Here is a 19,247-nt window from a genome sequence, read left to right as displayed (position 1 = left end):
CTTCCTGTTCCACACAAGGCTCCTTGCGCTGATGCTTGCCTGTCCCTCTCATGCGCTTGGAAGCAAAGTCTTGCCCTTGCACACACATTTTCACTGGGGGAGGAGGCCAGGTGCCCTCCAAACGGGTCAGGAGTCCGTCATCCCTCCCGCAAGGCTGGGTCCTCCATCACCCAAGCCTGGCCTGCTCTGCGCCCCGCCTTCCTCCCCCCACAGCAAGCACCTGCAAGTGCGCAGTCAGCTCCCGATACTTCTTGATGGTCTGCTGGTAGTCGGCCACCGTCTCCTGAGCCGCCTCCACGCGCTTCTCTGCCTCTCGCACCCGGGCAGTCGCCATGTCCAGCTGCTCTCGCAGCTCCAGCTCTGTCTCCCTGGCGTTCTCCTGCAGCTCATCGTTCATCTCGTTTATGGCTTCCTGGAAAGGGGGACGGGCGTGGGGGGTGAACATGGAGGACGCAACAGCAGGAGGCCCTTGGTGGCCAAAGACTGACCCACCACCAGACAAGGATAAGGAGGGCACCCCACAGCCTGCCTGGGGAGAGATATGCAAGAGGCCCCCACCCCCTCTCGCCACGAGGCAGACAGAACAAAAGCCAGCCCCCTCCCCTCCCCTCCCCGCTCCTCCGCCCCCTCACTCTCACCAGGTCTGAAACCGTCTCGCGAAGCTCCCGGACCTTCTCCTCCAGGTCCAGGTTCCTCTCGGTCAGCGTCTCCACCATCTCCTCAGCCCCCAGAGCAGCATCCACCTGGGAGAAAGGACACAGGGTTGGGCCCAGACCTGGAGCGATCCGGGCACAGCCTCCCCATCCCAGCCCCTGCCCCGGACAGCAGAGGGAGCCCAGCCCCAGAAACCAAGGCTGAACCTCTGACCATTGTCATCGTGACTTCCTTATTATTGGTTATGCTTGTTGGTCAACTTTTCTCACAGAGTGAAGAAGGCAGCTGGCATTTACAAGCAACTAAGGACAACTAAACCAAACAACCGACTGAAATAGATCTTAAAGAAAGCAAAGCCTCTATACTCAAACTGCTCCTTTGTAAGCATCCCTAACCTTCCAGAGCCGGCGGCTGAGGGGGCTTTTCCCAGCAAGCAAGGCAGAGAGTGTAAAAGCTCAACCAGTCAGCCTGCAACCGCGCATGGTTGAAACTGCAGGGGCTGAATGCTCCTGAGAGGCCATAGTACTCGACTTCCCTGTTTGGGATCCTGGCCAGGGGTGGAAGCTGCCCACCAGGCCTCCTGGCAAGGCACAGCCTCCAGCCCACCCCCTTCTCCCCAGCAACCCCCAAGCGCAGCTGAGCGCATGACTTGGAGGAGACGTCAAGGCGGGGCTGCCTGGCCCTGGGCGCACATGCCTGCTCCTTCAGCTCGTCAATGGTCCTCTCCGCCTGCTTCAGCTCCTCCTGAAGCTTCTCCTTCTGTTGCCGCAGCGTCTCCAGCTCCGTGTTCTTCTTCTCCATGTGCTTCTGGAGCTTGACGTGCTCCTGCTTCTCGGAGGCAGACAGGTCCCGCATCCTGCCGAGGCCAGAGGGGGAGAGAGAGGGCGGCTCAGAGTCATGCGCCCCCGGGATGGGAAGGCAGCAGAGCCACCCCAAGGCCCTCCCAAGCCAGACAGGGGAAGGAGGAGCAGGACACTGGCATGGAGAAAGAGGGGGAGGCACCTGCTAGAAAAGGCTTCTCCCCGCCCCCCGAAATATCCTCAGACAAGCCTGGGCCCAGTTCATTCTTTTCCCGAAATACTTTTTATTGAGATTTAAGAACACCAAGTAGGATATATGTAATATGTAATAAGATTTGATGTTTTTGTTGGTCGGTGTTGGTGTGCCTGGGCCCAGTTCAAAAGAGAGAAGCTTCTCTGGGAGTGGGTCGCCTTCCTTGGGCAACAGAAACACCTCACGCCACAGACCCAGGAAGGGGGGGGCAGGATTCTGCCTTCAGAGGCTGCAGGAACCAGGACACCGGGGGCGGTGTGTGCCTGACGTGGAGGTGTGTGTTGGTTGCATGCTTGTGTTCTTACCGCACCAGCGCCTCCTTCAGCCGGCCATTCTGCTCTTCCAGCTGCTTGACGTGGTAACTGGAGGCAGCGCCGTCAGATCCTAGAAAGGTGGGAAGGAGCATGTGAAAGCCCGACCGGATGCAGCTGGCGCAACTGACTCACTGGCAGGCAACATGGTGCGTGGGAAGCCAGGTCGGCCTCTGGCTCAGCAGGCAGCCACCCCACCCAGCCTATGGGAGGAGGGGCCTCTCCGCTGCCTTCCTGCGAGGAGGGCACCCAGCGCCCCTGCTGCTGTGGGGGATCCAGGCCCTGCTCAGGGAGTGTGGCGCCTCTCCCGAGGATGCAGCCAGCCGGGTGAGGCCCTGGGAGAAACCAACCCTTCCACCACTTGGAGAGCTTTTTCTCCCTGAAAGAAAGGGCAGGGCAGGCTGGGCCCAGCCACCCACCCGCCAAGTGTGATGCCAGTGTTCCTGCCACCCTCCCGGAGCCCCCGCCGCTCTCACCCTTCTCCTCGATCTCGTGCTTCAGGATCTCCAGGTCCATGGTGAGGTACTCCACCTTCTCCTTCAGGGAGTCCACCTCCTGCTGCAGGGACTCTGCCCGCTCCTCAGCCATCTCCTTGTCCAGAGTGGCCATCTCGATGGCGTCAGCCGTGTCGGCCATCTCCTCCATGTAGCGCTCTTTGGCCTCCAAGGCCTCTTTGGCTTCCTGGCAGGAGAGGAGGCAGCTGGGCCTGGCCGGTCGTGCAGCCCCCACCCTCAAGCCACCCTGGGTGCCTGGCCCCCTCGAGAGACTTCTGCCTGGCAGCCACCAGCAGCAACCAGGACGACATCTCAGGCTAACGGGCCAAGTCTTGGGAAAGGCCCTCTGAAGAGCGGCAGGGGAAGGACCAAGCAGAGCAGCCTGGGAGGAAGCCCAAATCTGAGGGATGCTTGGGCTAGGAGGAAGAGGCTTCCCCTGAAAGGAGACCCTCTGAGACTTCCAAGGCCTGGCATGGCCCAAGCCCTGCGCTGCTGGGTGCCCCTCTGCCCCCAGGCAGAGCTCCTCAGTTCCCAGCATGCTTTGCAGGCTGCCCATCTCCTCTCTCACCTTTTTCGCCTCCTTCAGGCGCTTCTGGAGCTCGGCCTGCTGCTCCTGCATTTTGCTCTTCCACTCCTGGACCTGCTCCAGCTGGATCTTGTACTTCTCCAGCTCCTTCAGCTTGGCCTTGTCCTCGTTCCGCTTCATCTTGAGGGTCTCCAGCTTCTCCTCCAGGTCTCGCACCTGGCTGCGCAGGTTCTCCTCCTCCTGCAAGGCAAGGAGGGTCTCACAATGAGAAGCCACACCCTGCGCGCTCAAGCCTGGACCTGCAAGCAGGAAAGAGCCACCTGGCTGGCACCAGGGGAGACCTCCTGCCCCATCACTGCTATTTAACCTGCAGTATCCATCTGCATAACATGACCTGGATAGCTCAGCTGGAAACCAGCAAGGTTGCAGGTTTGAGCCCCGTATGGGGCAGCTGCCTATTCCTGCACTGCAGTGGGTTGGACTAGATCAGGGGTCTGCAACCCGCGGCTCCGGAGCCGCATGTGGCTCTTTTACACCTTTGCCGCGGCTCCGGGGCGGATACTAGCGAGGGGAGGAGGCGCATTGTGCGCCCCAACACTCCCCACTGTAGCGGGCGCTGTACTGGCTGTGACGTCGCATGGGGGTGGTGCGTGCATTAGTCACGCACCATCCCAACGTCACCTTCCCACCCGCTGTCAGATCAGACATTCAGGTAAGAAACAATATATGCAGTGTTATATTTGTTTTAAATGTCGCAATGGTTTTGCGGCTCCCAGTTTTTTTTCCTTCGGAAACGGGTCCAAGTGGCTCTTTTTGTCTTAAAGGTTGCAGACCCCTGGACTAGATGATTCTCAGGGTCCCTTCCAAGTCTGTGATGCTTTGCAGTTTAGCCCTAATAAGGCAATTCTCACGGAAGGGCTGCAATGCCACCTCCTCTCCACCAGGGGGCACTTCCTTCTGCCTCCAGGGTGTTGATCACAATCCCTGCTGTAACACGGAAGCACCAGCCTCTCCTGGGAGCACGAAACACTCGCATAGCATTAGCACAACAAATGCGCTTTCTTTTGAAAATGTGATGTTCCACCTTTCCTTTCCAGCCTTACAAATAGTAATCACTTTCAAAGTCTGTCTCAAGAACCGTGACATCCAGACGATGTCATGCGGTCCTGCAAATAAATATTGCAGAGAAGCCCCCAGTTGTCAAAGAAGGAAGGGGAGGGTTGGTCCACAGAGCAGGGAGGGGGAACTTGCAGTCTGGCCAAATCTGGGGGGCCACCGCCATTATCCCCTGCTGGGAAATAGGGGTCAGCAAACTTTTTCAGCAGGGGGCCGGTCCACCGTCCCTCAGACCGTGTGGGCGGCTGGACTATATTTTGGGGGAAGAAATGAATGAATTCCTATGCCCCACAGATAACCCAAAGGACACATTCTACTCATGTAAAAACACGTTGATTCCCGGACTGTTCGTGGGGCCGGATTGAGAAGGCGATTGGGCTGCATCTGGCCCCTGGGCCTTTAAGCCTACCCATGGAGACTCTCCACGTAGCTCAGCCTGGTGCTGCAGGTTCAATCCCCCTTGGGGCCACCTGCCAATTCCTACATTGCAGGAGGTTGGACTAGATGACCCTCGGGATCCCTTCCAACTCTACAATTTTGAGGTTCTCCTTTTGAAATCTCCTTGGCTGAGGACCAGATTAGCCCACGAGAGAGAGAGAGAGAGAGAAATGAACACATTCATTGCTTAGTCTCAGCTGTCCATCTGTTAAGTAGGAATAATATTTCCACACGTCAGAGGGTTGCTGTGAGAGAGCACGTCAAAACTGAACAGCAATTTCAATATCCGTAACAGCGCACGAAAGCTTGGGAACTCTGAGGACAGGTTCTGGGCCCACTGGACACCTTGAAAGCCCTAAACGGCCTCAGTCCAGTAGACCTGAAGGAGCGTCTCCACCCCCATCGTTCTACCCGGACACTGAGGTCCAGCGCCGAGGGCCTTCTGGCGGTTCCCTCCCTGCGAGAAGCCACGTTACAGGGAACCAGGCAGAGGGCCTTCTTGGTGGTGGCGCCTGCCTTGTGGAACGCCCTCCCACCAGATGTCAAAGAGAAGAACAACTACCAGACTTTTAGAAGACATCTGAAGGCAGCCCTCTTTAGGGAAGCTTTTAAGGTTTAACAGACTACTGTATTTTAACAGACTACTGTATTTTAATACTTTGTTGGAAGTTGCCCAGAGTGGCTGGGGAAACCCAGCCAGATGGGCGGGGTATAAATTGTTGTTGTTGTAATTTCCCGCTTTCAGATTCCCACGCTACGAGGGCTGCCTCTGATGAACTTGTGGACACAAGGAGGGCTGTCAGAGGCTCTTGGCTTTGAGGTCAATGGGATCCTGAAGCTCACGCTTCCCGCTCATCCCACAAGCCCCAAGTTGTAAATGGCCGGAAAGCTCAGCAGAGCCAATGCAGGCCCCCCCCCCCCGGAAGCCGCCCAGAGGCCCAGGGGCCCATTTACCTTGGTGGGTGACAGGATTGATGGCGGAGCCACGGGAGAAGTCAGTGACGGCGTGGGAACCACGGGAGCAGCCAGAGGTGTCTGCGCAGGAGTGCTTGGCTCACTGCTGCTCATCTCGCCGGCCGAGGCAGAGGCTGAGCCCGAGAGCCCCGTTGTGCCGCTGGACGCTGCTGAGCTGGCCGTCCGGGTGGGCTGCAAGGCCGCCATTGGGGTAGAGAAGGAGAAGAAGAAGGAGGAAAAGCATGTTAGAAGGATGCTGGCTGTGCTGAGCCCATGGGCTGCTCTCTGGGGCAATGGCATTGCACAACCGAAACGGCAGATCTCACACAGCTTCTGCAAGAAACACACGGGGACTGATGAATCCAGGAATCGGCAGGAGTGGGAGAAGATTCTGACACTTAAGGGCAATGCAGAGGAGAGGGTTTGTGTCTGTGTGTGTAAAAAAATGCTACTTTGACAGCAAACCTCCCAATGGGCCATTTTTTTCTGGAAGCCTGCTTGGAAGCCCTGCTCGACTCATAGGGCTTCCCTATGGTAAAAGCACTCTGTGCCAGCTCTGGGGCACTCTCTTAGCCGCTCCTATTTGTGTCCCAAGGATGAAACCCGCCCTGGTTCAACTGGAACCCTGACACCGTCAAGGGAAGGGTCCTTCCAAGCGGCCCTTGCAGAAGGCGCTGAGGTGCTCTCACCCCCGAGGGCTCTGCAGCCTGGAGTCCTGCTCAGCCCGGCTTCCCTGCAGTGGGATGCTGGCTTCACAGCCAGTCTTTTATTTATTTCATAAAACTGATAAACCACTTTATTGGGGGGGGGGAGGGAGGGGGACCTCAAAGAGGTTTATGAAAAGATAAAACAAGAAAATCAAGAAAAATCCAGTTTAAAACACAAAACACCCCGAAGTTAGAATACTTCCAACTTTTAAAATTACCCCAACTTTCTAAGCATCTGGGTCTAAACAAGACTGGTTTTGGCAGGTGGCGAAAAGGGTACTGTGAAGGCACCTCTTGGGCTCAACCGGAAGGGACTTCCAAAGTGCTTGTACTGCCACACTAAATAATCAAGTTCTGGCAAGTGCAGACCTGGCATTATGTGGCACCTGCAGCGGTGCCACTTCTGGCAATCAAAGCGGCCGAGGGGCAGATATGGAGCTTTGTGGGATCTGCTCCCACGGCTGCCTCCAGACAGGCCTGCTCTGCATTTGCCCAGTTGGCTTCTCTGGGCCCAGGATGGCGATATGGGGGCACGTTCCTGCTCACCTTTCAAGAATCTGCCTGGGAGAGCACCTGAAGGCCCACATCAGAGGGAGGGGACAACGGGCAAGTTGAAAATTAACCAAGTCACTGTGTCCAGATAGCATACATCAGAGAGCTCTCAAAATGTGAAATTACCGTCTATCAAACTATGCCTCTTGTCACTAAAATTGGCCTCCTTGCTAGAAGATGAGAAAGACTCATGCCATGCCATGCCATGTCATATAATAATAATAAAAATAATAAAAATATTTATATCCCGCCCTCCCCAGCCAAAGCCGGGCTCAGAGCGGCTAACAACAATAAAAGTAACACAGTTTACATAAAATCACAATCAATTAATTAAAATACATTCTAAATTCAATTCAGAATCAAATTAATGGCAACCATTGGGCTAGAGTTCTGTGAAGATTGCCAAAGGAGGGGGTCGGACTGTGCCTTGGCCAAAGGCCTGGTGGAACAGCTCAGTCTTGCAGGCCCTGTGGAAAGATGTCAAGTCCCGCAGGGCCCTAGTCTCTTGGGACAGAGCGTCCCACCAGATCGGGGCCATGGCCGAAAAAGCCCTGGCTTTTTCATTTGCATTATTCATTTGCATTATCCCATGTTTCTCCAGGGAGCATCCGTGGTTCTCCTGCCCATATATCCCCACAGCAACCACGGAGGTAGGTGAGGCTGAGATATACTGAGATGCCCTCTCTACCCCGCCACAGAGGAGAGAGGCTGTAGCAAGGGTCAGCTCAGAGGGGCCTCAGACCCTTCAGCAGCAGAGAGCATTCGAAAGAGCTGCACAAAGCCCACCGGTTCTCACCTTGGGCCTCCTGGTGGTGGTCTGGAGGCCGGCAGGAGCAGAAGGCAGAGGAGGAGGAGGAGACAGGCAGACAGACAGATGGGGAAGACAGGAACAGGGAGACACAGAGACACGGCAGCGGCAGGACAGAACAAAGTGCGGAGGGAAGAAGAGAGACAGGAGAGTGGTTAGTGCGCGCGCCATCAGCTCCGCAAGTCTGGCACCCTGACACCACCACCCCCCACCCGCAAGCCAAGCTGCTGCTCATGCACAGTCCAGATGGGGCTCCTCCCAGTGCTGGGAGGCTGGACACCCGGAGCAGCTTGGTCTCCTCTTCCTGGACAAGGGACAGACCTCCCTGCCTTTGAAGTCAAGGTGGCAAAGGGGCCCTTGTCACAGCAAAAGGACGGACACTGACGAATTGGAAAAATAAAAATGCGGCTCCCTTCTAGGATTGGATTGAAAACTTGTACAAACTTGCAACGTATGAACAACTTGCATATAAACGCAGACAAATTCAATGGTATTTGGAATCCATTCTTACAAATACTGTAATGGGGTAAGATCTGGTGAAGTACAATAGCAACTCTGTAAAGTACAGTCATACCTTGGAAGTCGAACGGAATCCGTTCAGAAGACCGTTTGACTTCCAAAATGTTTGGAAACCAGAGCGCAGCTTCTGATTGGCTGCAGGAAGCTCCTGCAGCCAATCGGAAGCCCTGTTCGGCTTCCAAAAATAGTTCGTAAACCGGAACTCTCACTTCCAGGTTTGTGGCGTTCAGGAGCCAAAACATTCAGGAACTAAGCTGTTCAAAAACCAAGGTACGACTGTATACAGTTTTGGGTTTCTCCCTCTGCCCCCTTTATTTTTCCTTCTACACGGGTGCTGTTTCTCTTTTTCTTTCTCTCTCTCTTGTTTAGTGCACATAGAATTATGTACTTTTTGAACTTCCAGTTGAAAAGAAAAGGTGGCAGACCAAAGACCTTTGGCCCCCACCCTGGATATCCATTAAGTGACAGAGCACTGCAAGCAGAGGAGGCAGCAAACTTCATAGCAGCCAAGACTCGCTTCAGAGGCGGGTGAAGTCAGAGAAATCTTGAAGGGAACCTGCACCCGGGCCAGAGCTTGGAGCTGACCCTACCCAGGGCCTTCAAGGCACTTGGGAGCTCTGGGGGTCAAAGGCCGTCCTGACTTCCCAGGGGATAAGAGAGAGGGGGAAAGGGGACGGATCCTGCAGAGGACTCAGCGCCTCCATCCTCATGAAGGAGCTTCCTGGCAGAGGGGAGTCCCAGCTGGAGATGCCAGGGCCGGAAGCTGGAAATCCCTGCTCTGCTATTAAGGTCTGGGCAGGCTGATGACACCCACAAGGCCCCGATCCAGGCAACACTTCCAAGATTGAGGAGGAGGCAGCTGCCCTTCCCATCTTGCTGAAACACTGAGACAGCACATGGCAGTGCAGAACTATCCTGGGGGTGCAGCTCTGAGAGGGCTGCAGGACGGTGCCCCCGCCGCTCTGCCACCTGCAAAACACCCCTGGGGGCTGCAGCTGCCCCTCCCCTTGCTCTGCCCTCCTCTCCCGGAGCTCCAGCCCCCACCTTGCCAGCCTCCTGTGCCCAGAGGCTTTGCTGACAGCCAACGCTGGCGCCTCCGGGCAAAAGAAGACGCTGACAAAGTCCCCATTGTCCGGGGAGGGAGGCGGCTCCAGGCATTGTCCCTTCTCCCCTGCTGCCAAGATGGAGCGTCCTGCCAAGAGTGCAAAGGCCGGCCTCTCAAGCGCCCCTTGTTCTCCCTGCAGAACAAACTTCCAAAGAACAAAGTGCTCAGCTGGAACTTGTGGCTGGGGGGGGGGGACTGGTAGCCAACCTTCTGCCTTTGGGGTCTGGTGCACAGCTCAGGCTCTTTCCATTCCCAGCTCTTGCCTGTGTGCCTGCAGAGTCAGGCCAGGTGTGGCCTGTATCTCTGAGAGTGGCAAATCGGAACTTCTAGGCTGCTTTCTCCACACTTGCCCTCGCATATCCTTTGCCCTGTGCAGTTTGCGTAGGGTCTTTGGGACCATCTAACGGATGTGGGTGGCGCTGTGGGTTAAACCACAGAGCCTAGGATTTGCCGATCAGAAGGTTGGCGGTTCGAATCCTCCTGTTGCTCGGTCCCTGCTCCTGCCAACCTAGCAGTTCAAAAGCACACCAAAAATGCAAGTAGATAAATAGGCACCACTCTGGCGGGAAGGTAAAGGGCGCTTCCGTGCGCTGCTCTGGTTCGCCAGAAGAGGCTCAGTCATGCTGGCCACATGACCCGGAAGCTGTACGCCGGCTCCCTCGGTCAGTAAAGCAAGATGAGCGCCGCAACCCCAGAGTCATCCATGACTGGACCTAATGGTCAGGGGTCCCTTTACCCTTTGCCTTTAATGGACAGTCACTGGGCTAAATGCCCCTCTTGCTGAAGGGAGGCTTCCTAGGGGGAGAGCCTCCACTTTAGCAGAAGGATGTGGGCAAGATCCCTGAAGTGTGGGGAGACCAACCTAAGGAAGTGCCTTCTTGGGAGTCAGGCCACGGGTCCATCTAGCTCAGCACTGGGCCCAGCACTTGGCAGAAGCTCTCCAGAGTCTCAGCCCCAGCCCTACCTGAACCAGGGACATCAGGCATGCAAAGCAGGCCCTCTGCCACTAAGCCACAGTCCTTCCTGGCTGGTGAACGCAGTCAGAGGGCGCTTGGCCAAGTGGGTAAGGAGAGCAGTCCATGTCTCGGAGGGGAAGGTCTACTTCCACCCAACCCTAAGATGGCCATTGTGAGAACATCACTGGAATCCCACTGGTTGCAATCCAGCCAGAATAAATGCACCAGAAGGGCAGAGCTTAAGTTTTGTTCATATACGGTTGGCATCCTTCTGTCTCGGGAGACAGCGGAGGAGGAGGGAGCCTTTGGGAGTAAAGTTCAACCACGGGAGAGTTACAGCGCCTGCTGTGACTGGAGAGACATGTTTTCTGGCAGGTGAGGCAGGTGAAAGCGCCTGGTTTTGCTGCTTCAGGTGCACCACGTTAATATAAAAAAAAAAAAATACAGAGCACGCCCCCCCCCCCCGTATGCGCCAGTGCCTTGCCCGCCTCATCGTGGCTTCGCAGCTCCTACAGGACCAGGACCAAACAGCCTAACTGTGTGCCAAGGACAAGCCAAAGGTTGCAGCCAGCAGGGATGATGTGGAATATGCAAGTGGAGCGCCAGAATCTGAATACCTGATGCTGTTGCGCAAATTTTCCTCCCCCTAAAAGCCTCTCTGCCTCGGCACCAAGGGGGAAATGTCTCTTCGGAAGAGGAGATGTATGCCCAGCAGCCACAGCAGAGCACCAGCAACAAGGCCTTTCCCTGCCCTGTCCCAGGCTGGACAAGGCGGCCTCCCTGCCTGCCTCTCAGCCGCAGCAACACCTTCTCCAGCCCCACCCGAGGCAGGCGCTCTCCCCATCCAGAGCAGATGATTTCAGCCCACCTGTTTCTGGCTATGGAAAGGCCAGCTGCAGCCACGCTCCAACGCAAGGACAGCAACGGCTTGGTGCCCTTTTCGCCCACCTCATCCTGCCCTCCAAGAGGCATTCAACCCATGAACTATGAAGTCCGTGAATACCAGCGACATCTACAGCCACCCATTAAACCCAAGACGCAATCTTAGTCTCTCGTGGTGCAACAAGCCGTGATTCACGTTCCTTGCATAGTTCTTGAGTGGGAAAACCTTTGGGGAGCAAAGCAGTCTTCTTCAAGACACACAAAGGAATAAACACATTTAAAAGAGAGAGATGGATGAAGGGCATGAGTTTTCCAGGTGCAGACGCTGCAAGTTCAACTAAGATTCCCTCCATTTAGCTTTCTTTCTTGAAGACCCAGACCATGCTGAGGTGACCCAGCCTAGGCAAGCAAGCCACCGGCCCACACCTGGCCCCATCCTCCTGCGGCCCAGGAGTGACTTCCCAAGCTTGCGCTCCAGGAAGGAGCCTGCCTTTCCCAAGATACAGATTGGTTTGTTGTATCAGCTGACTGGCCGGCATGCCAGGGCTAAATTGGGATCTACACCAGCCATCTTGCCCTGCCTTTAAAAGCAAGAGCCCTGCCACAAAAGCAGGCAAGGTCACAAACTGGCCTTCAGTCTCTGTGGTCCTGCATTTGAGCAGATGCCTCAGGCTCCCAACACCACTCCCCCAAAAAAAGAATTGCCCAAGGAGCAACATGTCCCTTTCACAGAAAGGCCAATTCAGGACTGCTTTCATGTACAGAGCTTCAGGCTACTTCCTTAGACTGGGGGCGGGCGGAAATCCCAGCTGGGGTGCCAGGAACTCCAATTCAGTGCCTTTTCTGTCTGCATACAGGAGAAGGGCCTGTCAAGAGAAGCCTCAGGGCAGAGATGGGTGACTGGCAGCCTGGCTCTGCCTGGTCTCCTTGTCCAAGTGCCACAGGCTACCAGGTCCATGTGCAAGGTGTATCCTAGCACTTGCACGCGCTGGAAGCAAAGCTGATTGTGCTTCCCTGTGCCACCTGACACAACTCCTTCCTTCCTTCCTTCTTGGAATATTATTGCCTACCATGGCTCCAGGCCCACCCTCAAGTCCGCAACTGGGGACAAACCTGCTGGAATCAACTTCCTGCTGCTTTCCCACAGCTGAGCTGCATGCTTTCCCCTACAGTGACCGCTGTCCACCAAGCCTCCTGCCTAGTTCAATAACCCTCCGCCGAAGGACCACGAGAAGAAGCCGAGGGAGCCTGGGGCATGCAAGGCGAGGTCATCACACCCCAAAAGGGCATTTGCCAGGAAACAAATCCCGTCACTGCAGCCGTGCAAAGCCTCCTTGTTCCAAAGCAGGACAGGGGATGATTAAAGGGGCCCCCGCAAACGCCAGGGGGGCATTAATTTATTGGGATCTATTTCTATACCGCCTTAAATAAATAACATCTCTCAGCAGCGCAGCACAAGATGGATGAAAACCAAAACTAGCCAAAATAGGGGCAAGGGCAGGAGCAAGGGCATCACAGCAGCGGCATCGGTGCCCCAAGGCCTGAACATCTGAAAGCCGGCAATGTGGGCACCAGAAGAATCCCTGGCATGACCGGGGGCAGCGAGCAGGACCTCAAGAGCTGCCTCTGCCAAGGCTCCCCTCCTGCTGGATTTTAAAGGCACCTCTCAAAATAGCCAGCAGGCAGCAGCACCTCGCCCCAGTCTGGCCAGCCCAATGGCCCAGAATCGGGCACTGGGCACAGTTCCCGTCACGTAAGCCAGGCTACGCAGCATCCCTGCTGCGGCAGGAAACTTGCACATTTGCCTCTGAACTGCTCACACGCTTAGCCTTGCATGCAGAAGACCCCAGCAATGGCATGGGCAAAGCGGAGGGGACAGACTGTGCAGCCCAAAGAGCAAAATGCCCCTCAGAGAAGGAGGAGGGCAAGCTCCTGACAGTGAAGACTGTCAAATTAGCCAGAAGTGTGAGAAGCTGAGGAAAATGGCTGATCCGGCGGAGAAGAAGACAAGAGAGAGCAGTTCACGGGCAACTTTCCCAGAGCAGGCAACCCCCTCTTCCCCAGCCCCGGGCAGCGGCAGCAGCGGCAGCAGCAACACTGGCCCTCCAGGCTGCTTGGAGGTAAAAAAATATATATGCTGCATGCAACACCAAGGAGATGAAGAGGGAGGGGAACTCAAACTCAGGAAGATGGGGAATGAAATGCAAGCACATCGCGCCTTAGATCCAAACATGTGCTGTCTCCAGCCCCCTTCCAGCGGCTCCACACTCCTCATCCCCATGGCCCGCATGAAGGAGACAAACTCAAAATGACAACCTCCCCCCCAAAAAAAAAAAAATCGTTCCAGCAAACAAAATGGTTTAGAAGCAGCAGCAGCAGCATTTGCATTAGACTGTACCTTCCGTGCAGTTGCGGCCTGCTTCATGGTTGCAGGAGATAAGAGGCAGAGACAGAGAAGAGGAAGGCAGAGACAGAGGGAGAGAGAAAGAGGCAGGCAGAATATTAGACCATTCAATCACAACAATGCAGCACAGCCTGTCCAGGAGATCTTGCAAATGGCTGCAGCTCCGTCGTCTTCCCTCCGCTGTCCTCCGGCCCGGCAGTCCAGCCCCGGCGGCTCCTCTCAGACCTCGGGGCGATTACAGGGGCTCGGGAGCCCAGGAGCACCCCAGCAGCCAGCACCGCGGGCCGCACATCCTTTCGCCACTGGCCTCCAACCACCGCCCCAGCTGCTCATTACATCACCACTCCTGGATCATCCCCTCCCTCCCCCGAGTTCCTCGCAGGCAGATCTCTGATCCAGACGCGCCGCTGCTGCGACTGCAGAACCGGAGACGGAGCCTTTTCTTCGGCAAAGTGAGAAGAGGAGGGAAGATAAAGGGATGCGCCTCTCCGGGGACAGGCGAGGGGCTCCTTGTCACTTAGCAACGCCTTCGGCTCAGCTGTCTCCCCGGCTAATTAAAAGGCTTCTTGGTGCTTCCCTCCCTCTCCCTTCTCCCGGGGAAAGCAAAGGGGCTGGTCTTAGTCTCCACGCCCAGAAGACCCAGGAGCTCCCTCCTCCTCCGTTCCACAACTCGCTTCAGGGATCTCGCGGAGGACAGGATCTCATTCGCCAGGACTTGGGCACAACTGCACCCGCCACCCCGCCGTCATCAAAGGATTCATCAGTCAAGCCAAGTCCTTTGCTCACCATCGCAGGCAGAAAAACAAAGAGGGAACACACACATGCAGCGCAGGAGCACAGAATCCAACGTTAAGAAGGGATGGCTTTAGGAAGACACTACGTGACTTGAACCCGGAGCCATGGAGGAGTCCTGTCTGCTTGTGAGGAAGGTCCCATGCCATGGGCAAGTTGACCACCAGGGTCTCTAGGACACAGAAGACGGACGCAGCACAGATGCCTCTGGAGGACTGTGGAATATGTATGAAATATCGGGTGCCAAGGAAGCCTAGCCCTGATTTCAGCAATTGTACCAACCTGAGCATCACAGAGTAGATGATCTCATGCTGAGAATTATTATGAACCAAACTAAATGACAGCTGTCACTCAGACACTTCACCACAGGCAGAGGCCTGTGTTACTTGATGCTGCTCATGTCATAACGGGCTATAATGCAAACTTTAAAGGTGCTGACCTTTAAAGCCCTAAACGGCCTCGGCCCTGTATACCTGAAGGAGTGTCTCCACCCCCATCGTTCAGCCCGGACACTGAGGTCCAGCTCCAAGGGCCTTCTGGCGGTTCCCTCACTGCAAGAAGTAAGGTTACAGGGAACCAGGCAGAGGGCCTTCTCAGTAGTGGCGCCTGCCCTGTGGAACGCCCTCCCTTCAGATGTGAAGGAAATAAGCAGTTATCTTATCTTTAAAAGACATCTGAAGGCAGCCCTGTTTAGGGAAGTTTTTAATATTTAATGCTGTATTGTTTTCACACTCGATTGGAAGCCGCCCAGAGTGGCTGGGGAAACTCAGCCAGATGGGTGGGGTATAAATAATAAATTATTATTAATTATTATTATTACTTCTAGTGTTTTCGGTATGTTCCTCTCGGTTGCTCTTCTGGAAGCATCTCCAGGGCAGGCCATAGAGAGGAGAGCAGCCCCCGCCTTCCCTTTCGCCTGCTCCATTTGCTCTCCATCTCACTAATGCCCAAGAAGCTTGTCCACAGGGATGCCTGTGCTCTGAACCTCTGAACCTCGTGTCACTACGTCAAGCAGGCTGCAGGCTCTCAGGAGGCCCAGAGTCGTCAGCATTTCCTTCCAGACTTAGCCACCTTTCTGCCTGACGGGAGCTGGCGCCTGACACTGGGCTGGAGATTCCCCATCTGGACTTTGGGATGTGTGAAAGGGACTGATGCTTCCCAGATCAACTATGGGATTAAAGGGGGGAAAGCAGCAAAAATGAGCAGAAGCCCAAAAAATTGGGCAGAAGTGAACTTTTTCAGTGGCATTGTCACAACACTATACAGGCGAGGAAGACCCTCTTTTGGTTTCAGGGATTTCCCTTGGCTCTCTCTCTCATACTTTCTCAAACTGGCCTTTTGCATAAAATGGAAAGAAAATTCAGAATCTTTAATTTTCCTACCATGAATAAAAATTCTTCACAAAACTTTAAGAGGCTTTTCGGCAGCTATGAATAAAGACACCAAGCTCTTTCTTATTTCCCACTTGGCTTGCAAAGTGTCCATGTCGTCTTCCCAAAACAAGCTCAGCTTCAGGACCAACCTCATCCTCCACAATCACAGCGACTGGACTGAATGAGAACGGCAGCAGAAGGTTGTGAGCACTTGCCCCAAAGGTGAAATATGACAATGTGGTCAATAAGTCCAAACAATGCAAAAAGAGCAAACATTGGGAAGAAATGACATTTAGGATCTATCCTTGAAGAAGAAGAATGCCCATTTGTTGCAGTAGGAGATCTGCACACTGGCTCCTAGCTTGCCCTTGTGATCAGCCCAGAGGGGTTTGGGCAAGGTGGCTAGAGAAGCTGTTTCTCATCCTCCCAGAGAAAGCAGAGCCAAGCCAGGAGGCTGGTCACCCACAGGGAGTTTTCACCGTTAAGAACCATAGACAGCTAAAGGCCAGCTCAGCCCCTCTTCCTGGGGGAGAAGACAGCGGCAACTGGCACAAGGGACTGGGGAGTATTTGTGGCAAGCTGGTAGGAGAACTTCGTTGAAAATGCCTCCTCATCTCAACTACTGCCTGAGGATCAGCTGCCCCAAAGACCGAACTTTGGGAGGATCGGGAGGGCTGCAGCTCAGTACCGGAGCAACTGCTTGGTGTGCAGAATGTCCTAGGTTCAATCCCCAGCGTTTCCTGGTAGGGCTGAGAGAGGCTACAGCATGGAGAAATCCTGCAGGGCCACTGCCAGTCAGTGTGGACAGTACTGAGGATGGAGCAATGGTCTGACTTGGTAAAGAGCAGCTTCCTGTGATCCTGTCTCTTTTGTGGAAACAAGTTGTGGCGGGGAAGCTTCCAAGCGGGCGTAGGCAAGGCAGAGTTGTGGACTGCCTTTACTGCCAAGGCAGCTGGCTGGGGAAAGGGGCCAGGCCACAGGATCCCCACACTCTCCAGAGAGCTGGGCTTGGTGACCTGGAGCCAGGAGAATGCTCAGCACCTCCCAGGTGATTGGAAAAGGCTACCGTGGCACCGCGCACATGTGAGACTTCTGCTGAAGCTCATAGCCTATGCCAGGAGCACCACTTCACTGAAGCCTTTTAAGCTGGCAGCATGTTTCACCTGGAATCTACTCCAGGCCAGGTATCACAATGCTGTAAGCACAACGCTAACAGAAAGACCACATTGTATTCGACGAAGCTGCTCTAATCACAGGACTTCCACTTACACAAAGGAACTTTCCTTTCTCCTTGTCTCCCTGTGCATGCGCCCCCCAAAAAAAAACATTTTCTTGGGTGTCCTCCCCACCCTCTGTAGCAGACCTGGGGAGGAGACAAGGAGAGGGAGGAGGAGAAGTTCTGTTGCTCAGAGAAAAGTCCTTGCACAAATGAGACTCTGCTGGGCCCAAGCCCCTGCCTTTCCTCTGCCCACCAACTGCCGGGCAAAGCAGCTCCCTTGCCAAGCAAGGTCTCTGACTCAAAAGTGAGCTCCCAATGAGGACGCCCTGGCAGAGCAGCCATTAAGGCGCCGGGAAGCTGCAATCAGGGCTGACCTGATAAAAGGAGCTTAGAAGAACAGAGCTCTGCAAGATGACACCAAGTCCCAAAGGCCCACGCAGGGCGCTGGAACAACAGGAGAGCACCCCAGAGAGGCCGCTGCTGGCTGCATGGAGACAAGGCCCTTCGCTTTCAGCAGCCAACAGGGGGGGGGGGCAGCTGGGACAAAGAGGGAAACAGTCTGTACCAGCAAACTAAGGAAACAAAGCGCCAGGCAGAAGAGAAGCACACAGAAGGCTGCCTGAACACCAAGCCAGGCCACGTGTGTCCATCTAGCACAGGGCAGAAACAGCTCTCCAGGGTCTCTTGCAAAAAAAGGTTTCTTCCCCGCCTCCTGATACTTCTAACTGGGAGGTGCGGGGCACTGAGCCAGGGACCTTCTGCGTGCAGAGAATGGCCCATTGCTCACTGAGTCAGGATCCCGACACCAAAAGGGCTATATGCATTCTGCACATCTGGCCCAACTCAATCTTACAACCTGTGTAGAGTTGCCTGTTTTATTTTTTATAATTCCATCCCCGCCCCGGCTGATCTCAGGTAAGAGCAAAGAGGTACATAAGGCACCAGGGCTCCATTCTGAAGACCCAACACAGCCCCTCCTGGCTTCCAAAAAGAACACCCTCCGGGTCCTGAACAAGCACCCCTGCGTCCCAGGGAACAGGCTCTCCTAGCTAGGACAGCTACCACACAGAGCTCCCCGCCCACTGCCAGTCTGGGAGAGGGTGGGGGGAGCAAGGTGGTCGCCTGGATGCCAGAGTGCATTTCAGAGATACCCCAACGGGGGACGAGGATGGTGGAAAAGCTTTTGGGTGCATAACTGGCCTCCTGCAACTCCACCAACTTGCACCCATCATTCACTGACCACCATCTTACCTAAGGAGGAGTTTCCCCCAGTCCAGTGTGGCGCTTCCTGTCTGCCCCCCAGTGGGAAGGGGGAGCACTGGATGCATTTTGGGAACAGAACCAGAGAATGCCACTGGGGTCAGAGACCCACTCCTCCTCCCCAGGAGGAGAGAAGCGATGTAAGGTTGCTGCTAGAAGGCCCGTGAGGCCGTCCAGATGCTCTTTCTAGCATTCACTCAGCAGTCCTTTCGCAGGTCCTTCACTGCCCAGGCCCCACCCTCGGTCCTTCAGCCTCACCTGCCGAGCACAGGGCTGGAGAGGGCCCTGCTGCGCTAGCCACTAGGCAGCCTGCCCTGGTGTTCCCTGTCACCAGGCCTAGAAGGCAGACACCAGGAGCAGAGAGGCTCCTTCCGGGTGGGGAGACAGATGGTAGGGCTGGGGGAGGGGAGGGGAGGGTTAATAGGTTGGGGCGGGCAGGGAGGGGGCTCTCTGGGGGCTCTCCCTCTGGGACCACGGGGACCATCTGTCACTAAAAAAGCACAGCCAGAGGGAGCCAGTAACCCGATTAGCAACGCAGAGCTGTGCTGCAAAGAGCTCCCTAATCTCATCAACTGAGATTTACCTGCTGCCACCTTCGGCTGTTCTGAACCCAGCTCTGTTTTCAAGAGACCGAAAGGGGGCCGAGAGAGATTTAAGCATGCTGAAATGTCATATATACTTGGGGGGGGGGTGCCAGCTGGAGAAAGAACCTGCCCCCCACCCCCAGGGCCAAGACACAACGCAGCCCCATCTTCTCTTCTCTTCCAGGCTGCTGAGCTGTTTCATCATGAGGAAGGGGAGCCCCCGTGGGACAAGAGGAGTCCCCCGGCACTGCCTTCCGACTCACAAGCAAGCCAGGCAAGCCAAGACCTGCCGCCAGGAGCCCAAGAGAAAGGAGAGTTGCTCAGCTGGACGTCCGTTGCTCTCTGTGCGCTCTGAAGGATGGGAGGACAGACAGAGCTGGGACCAGGCTGGGGCCTCATGCAAAGTGTTGGCAGCAAGGAGACGGTTCGGCAAGAAGCAGCAGCAGCAGCAGCAGCAAGAGCACAAGCGAGAGAGGGAGGGAGGAAGGACAGAGCCCATGCAGGACAGGAAGCCCGAGGCACATGCAACAGCAGCGGCGG

At 55.4% G+C, this 19,247-nt stretch overlaps 1 protein-coding gene across 22 annotated transcripts in view; it reads right to left on the bottom strand.

Annotated features, from left to right (window-relative positions):
* Window positions 1–19,247, bottom strand: part of DCTN1 (dynactin subunit 1) — a 68,603-nt gene that overhangs the window by 14,616 nt on the left and 34,740 nt on the right. For 8 of the 22 annotated variants that reach the window (XR_014530070.1, XR_014530071.1, XR_014530074.1 and 5 more), the window contains 8 exons: window positions 7,602–7,622; window positions 5,547–5,738; window positions 3,081–3,278; window positions 2,495–2,699; window positions 2,013–2,091; window positions 1,351–1,510; window positions 639–743; window positions 221–412 (listed from right to left, as the gene is read on the bottom strand). Coding sequence is in view for 16 of the 22 variants with exons in the window: in XM_083520461.1 (XP_083376587.1) it covers window positions 221–412; window positions 639–743; window positions 1,351–1,510; window positions 2,013–2,091; window positions 2,495–2,699; window positions 3,081–3,278; window positions 5,547–5,738; window positions 7,602–7,622 (1,152 nt within the window). In the remaining 6 variants the exon portion in view is untranslated. Of the gene's footprint in view, window positions 1–220; window positions 413–638; window positions 744–1,350; window positions 1,511–2,012; window positions 2,092–2,494; window positions 2,700–3,080; window positions 3,279–5,546; window positions 5,739–7,601; window positions 7,623–13,473; window positions 13,495–19,247 lie in introns of all 22 variants that reach the window. The other 14 variants (XR_014530072.1, XR_014530073.1, XR_014530075.1 and 11 more) reach the window with 3 other exon arrangements.

This window comes from Podarcis liolepis (genome assembly GCF_965112155.1).
Source record: "Podarcis liolepis genome assembly, chromosome: 9".
Classification (NCBI taxonomy): Eukaryota; Metazoa; Chordata; class Lepidosauria; order Squamata; family Lacertidae; genus Podarcis; species Podarcis liolepis.
This window is presented reverse-complemented; position numbering and strand designations above follow the sequence as displayed.